We start from the raw sequence: 5,367 nt of genomic DNA, 5'->3' as shown, positions 1-5,367 counted from the left end.
AGAGAGAGAGAGAAAGAGAGAGAGAGAGAGAGAGAGAGAGAGAGAGAGAGAGAGATATGATTGTATCTAATAATGCAGTGAGATATATGTTAGTGCTGCACACAGAGATCTGATCTGATCATCATCAGTCTGTCTGGAGTCACATGAAGAAACAGAACAAACTGAGACAGACTATGTTGTGTGTGCTTCATAGAGCTGTGCAATTAATCAAAATACAGTTTAGATTTCCATCTCCAATGATTATGAAAATACAATAATCGCGATTATTAAACGATTATTGCGCCCCATTCAATTTCACAAGCAAATCAGTAAAATCATGTAACGTGACTTTTGCAAAATGCGACGTTGATTAGCTTTATTCATGTTTTTAAAAGCGAAAGAGAACTTGTGCTGTGCGTCAGGAGGATTTCTGTGCATGCGCTCAGAGACGGAGTCAACTTTAGCTCAAGCTGCGCCTAAACTGTCAGATACACGCAAAAGATGTGTTAAAATGCAGTGCTTATTCACATAATCCCTCATCGGTTATGTAATAAACGTACAGAGTTGAGAATGAAAATATGTGTGTGACAGTACATTGGATCCATGCGGCTCTTAAAGTGACAGCAGCCTAATATTCCTGCTGCGACTGTGTGCTTATTATTAATCAAAGAAAAAAGTCACTCACTGCTCTCGACTGAAGGACTTTTGTAGCTTTAATAAGAAACAGAGCAAGTTTAATTCTTACAGTGAAGACTATGCTGTTTTATTTGATATTCGGTTATTCAATCTCTGTATTAGCTGTGCATTAGAAAAACAACCTTTAAGCACAGTTTGTTTCATTAGCATCATATGGCCCACTCATAATAGTGCTTCACATACATTTTCTGCAGGACTTGTGCCATGGCCACTCCGCTGGTCATCTCGTCCACCGCTGAACACGGCGCCTCCACAGCGAACGTCTGGATCTGAACACAACACACAAACACTGTATGAGACGCTGAGCTTCACCTGTGTGTTTGTGTTCTATTACATGCACAGGTGGAGCTGGGAAACACACACAGGCTCCATTCACTTCTGCTTATGCAATGCCACTGTAATCTGCATTAACAGCTCTCAGCTCCTGGAGAGTCAGCTTTCTCTCACGTTTCCTCAACGGAAAGGGCTCTGCATTCGGGAGCTCTGGACGGCAATCAAAACACAATCCGACTCAGCATCAACACAAAGCGCTATTGTGCTGCACAGATTTCATCACAGGATCAGGACAGGAAGTCCCGCCCACAGGAAACAGAGCTGGAAAACAGCAGTGGTTGAATCACAGACGAGCACGAGGCGCTGGTTTGAGCTGTAAACAGAAGCGCTGTGATCCGAGCGTCTGACAGCAGCTCTGTGAGGAATGCGAGACGTCAGCGTGTGTTTGGGTGCGAGGCGCTTCACATCTGGAGCAGGAACACAACCCTTCAGAGACTCACATCAATCCATTTCACTTCTGCTTCCTGTCTGCAAAGCATTGACATTCTCTGGTGAAACTCGACGGAACCCAGGTTAAAAAAAAAGTACATTTATATAATGTACTTAAAGTGCTCTATTTTTGCGCACTAATTTTGTGCTTAATCTACTAAAAATTGTTCTTTAGTACTCCTTAAAATCAACTTAAGATCATCTAAGTGTGCTCAACTGTGCTATTTTGGGACACCATGAATATGAACTAAAATGCACGTTTAACACACTATCTCTGTATTTAAAAAATGTATTTAGTCACCACTTGTAGTACACTTGAACCATCTTTCATACACTCAAGTGTACTACAAGTGGTGACTAAATACATTTTTTAAATACAGAAAATTTAAACCCTGTGACCCTGGAGCACAAAACCAGTCATAAGGGTAAATTTTGTGAAATTGAATAAATAATATTTCCATTGATGTATGGTTTGTTAGGATAGGACAATATTTGGCTGAGATACAACTATTTGAAAATCTGGAATCTGAGGGTGCAAAAAAATCTAAATATTGAGAAAATCATCTTTAAAGTTGTTCAAATGAAGTTCTTAGCAATGCATATTACTAATCAAAAAATAAGTTGTTATATTTACGGTAGGAAATTTACAAAATATCTTCATGGAACATGATCTTTACTTAATATCCTAATGATTTTTGGCATAAATTTTTTTTTATAATTTTGACCCATACAATGTATTGTTGGCTATTGCTACAAATATACCTGTGCTACTTATGACTGCTTTTGTGCTGCAGGGTCACATATTAGTTCATATTCTTGGTGTCCCAAAATATCACAGTTGAGCACACTTAGATGTTCTTAAGTCACAAGCACAAAATATGAAGTACAACATTAGTGCGTGAAAACAGAGCACTTTAAGTACATTATGGAAGTGCTGCTGACATTATGAGTTTGCCTTCATCACATCAGACAGTTATTACATTCGTAAGAAAGCTTATGAAAACACACTTTTATTTATGTACCATAAGGTTGTGCGCTGGTGAACTGAACTGAATTCAGCAGTAAATCACAGCGCTGCTCCTCTTTTGTTCAGACAAGCACCGTCTGCAGCGTTTAACCACAGCAGTGTCACTAAACACTAAACATCTGTCACAGTCACATCTCTGACACGCATGTTTTGAATAATGCATTCAACTTAGTCAAATATTATTATTAAAAATAACATAAACAGAAGTACAAATAAAGTCTAAAAACAGTACTGACGATTCTCTAATCATCTGACACAAATGACCACACCTCCATCACACTGAATTAAAGCTCATCGGATCTCCATTTCTGCTCAGGTGCGTCTCTCGTCTGTAACCTCACAGGTGACCAATAAAGTCTCCGCATGATCACATGTTCAGATTTACACCATCAGCACTGATAGAAGCCCTGATCGACTAACGAACTGAACCTGATCCACACACACACTGCGCTTCACTCATCACACACAATCACTCACACACACACACCCTCACACACACACACACTCTCTCTCACACACACACACACACTCACACACACACAATCACTCACACACAATCACTCACACACAATCACTCACACACAATCACTCACACACACACACACTCACTCACAATCACACACACACTCACACACTGCGCTTCACTCATCACACACAATCACTCACACACACTCACTCACACACAATCACTCACACACACACACACTCACTCACAATCACACACACACTCACACACTGCGCTTCACTCATCACACACAATCACTCACACACACTCACTCACACACAATCACTCACACACACACACACTCACTCACAATCACACACACACTCACACACTGCGCTTCACTCATCACACACAATCACTCACACACACTCACTCACACACAATCACTCACACACACACACACTCACTCACAATCACACACACACTCACACACTGCGCTTCACTCATCACACACAATCACTCACACACACTCACTCACACACAATCACTCACACACACACACACTCACTCACAATCACACACACACTCACACACTGCGCTTCACTCATCACACACAATCACTCACACACACTCACTCACACACAATCACTCACACACACACACACTCACTCACAATCACACACACACTCACACACTGCGCTTCACTCATCACACACAATCACTCACACTCACACACACACACTCACACACACACAATCACTCACACACAATCACTCACACACAATCACTCACACACACACACAAACAATCACACACACACACACACAAACAAACAATCACACACACACACAATCAGATGCTTTATCGGACACTGATGGATCAATGCGATGATCAATAGGAGCTCAGATAGAGACTCTCAGTCATCTCAATCAATTTGAATTAATTCCATTGCACTTTATTCTCAAATCATCCTCAGAAACGAAACTGAATTATTTATTGTCTGAATGAATGTATTTACAGATCTTGATGAGTGAAGACTCAGATTCCCTCACGATTAACCGGTTACTCAAATCACTACTAGTCTTACAACTAGTTATCTTGCTAAGAGGCCAGCTGCAAAAACACAGGCACCGTGTTAAGAACTAGTCAGACCAGCTAGTTAGTCAAATGGTAATCAGTCGACTTTTCAAATTTAAATTAGTCCAAGCTAGCTCTGTCTGCAAGTGATTTTAAAAAGCTAAGACCAGTCTTACAGAAAAAAACTCAATGACTTGCTTAGTTCGGTCCAATATGAATCAGAAAAGTAAAACTGATTAACTCTTGACTGACTGCTAGTTAGTCAGACTAGTACTAGTCTTACAGAGACGGTGTTTATATGACTGATCATCAATATAGTGATTATAATTATGAAGAAACGCTGACAGTATCAGAGATGACATCAGATGCTAATGCCGTGGTACTGAAAGATTAACACTTTGTGTCATATTTACAAAGCAGTTCGAAGAACACGTTAATTTGCTGTTCGTGAGAAAGATGTAAACAGCAGATAAACCCGTTATGTTATAGAGAATCACATTTATAACACGAGCACTCAAATAAAGCAAACAAACCCTCACCCATGTCAGGAGACTCTCACACAGCTCCACTCGATCCAGAGTCTCCAGAGCGCTCATGTTCCGCTGATAAACCAGACAAACGAGTAAATAAAGGAGTGAGACGGAGCTTCCGCCGCTCACGGTGCGACCAGAGCCCGGTGGCGAGTGAAATCCTGTCGAATTAGGGCGGCGAGAAGCTGATTTTGACGAATAAAGCGCCGGTGACAGACACACAGGAGTGTGGAGTTTTCCCTCAGGGGTCCTTCGGCTGCCACCCTGCAGGATCGGGCACCTAATGCCTGACGGAAAATCTCACGGCAGAAAACCGCTTTGCTGAAAGATTATCTTAAAACGGGGGAAAACGTTACTGTTTATTAAAATTAGTATGGTAAAAAAAATCACGCAAATAAGACTTGATGAAGTGAGACAGGCAGCGAAACGCGCAGCTTTCAACAAGGCGACGGTAGAAGAGTGCGGAACTGTGTGCGTTTTTTTATTAAAGGGAACCGTGTTTTTATAAGATATGATGAATACGCACAAGAAAATGCCGATAGGGCGATAGGGTTCTTCTCTCGGTTTTCCCCAGAATGCCTATTGTTCGTTCCGCACTCCGGAGCAGAAGGGGGCGGTAATGAACCAGTAATCCGCGATTTAACCGCCGTATAACACGAAGAAGAAGAAAGGATATGGTTTGATGAAAGAGTTACATGGGCGGTGCACATTCAGAATATAGTGAACAAATGTAAGAAACTAATAAATACAATGAGGTGTTTAGTTGGAAGTGAATGGGGGGCAGATAGGATGGCATTAAAGGCCATGTATAGTGGATTGGTTAGATCTGTGTTAGATTATGGTTGTGTGGT

General features: G+C 41.2%; 1 protein-coding gene across 1 annotated transcript in view; it reads right to left on the bottom strand.

Moving 5' to 3' along the window:
- The window catches only part of hook3 (hook microtubule-tethering protein 3), a 34,379-nt gene extending 29,272 nt beyond the window's left edge, over positions 1-5,107 (bottom strand). The window contains exons 1-2 of the mRNA XM_016524030.1: positions 4,526-5,107; positions 828-944 (exon numbers count right to left, since the gene is read on the bottom strand). Of these exons, the coding sequence (XP_016379516.1) occupies positions 828-944; positions 4,526-4,582 (174 nt within the window). The 5' untranslated portion in view covers positions 4,583-5,107. The remainder of the gene's footprint in view (positions 1-827; positions 945-4,525) is intronic.
- Between the last annotated feature and the right edge of the window lie 260 nt (positions 5,108-5,367).

Source organism: Sinocyclocheilus rhinocerous, unplaced genomic scaffold, assembly GCF_001515625.1.
Source record: "Sinocyclocheilus rhinocerous isolate Xijiao unplaced genomic scaffold, SAMN03320098_v1.1 scaffold991, whole genome shotgun sequence".
NCBI classification, from domain to species: domain Eukaryota; kingdom Metazoa; phylum Chordata; class Actinopteri; order Cypriniformes; family Cyprinidae; genus Sinocyclocheilus; species Sinocyclocheilus rhinocerous.
Note: the sequence above shows the minus strand (reverse complement) of the source record. Positions and strands in the feature narration are given on the sequence as shown.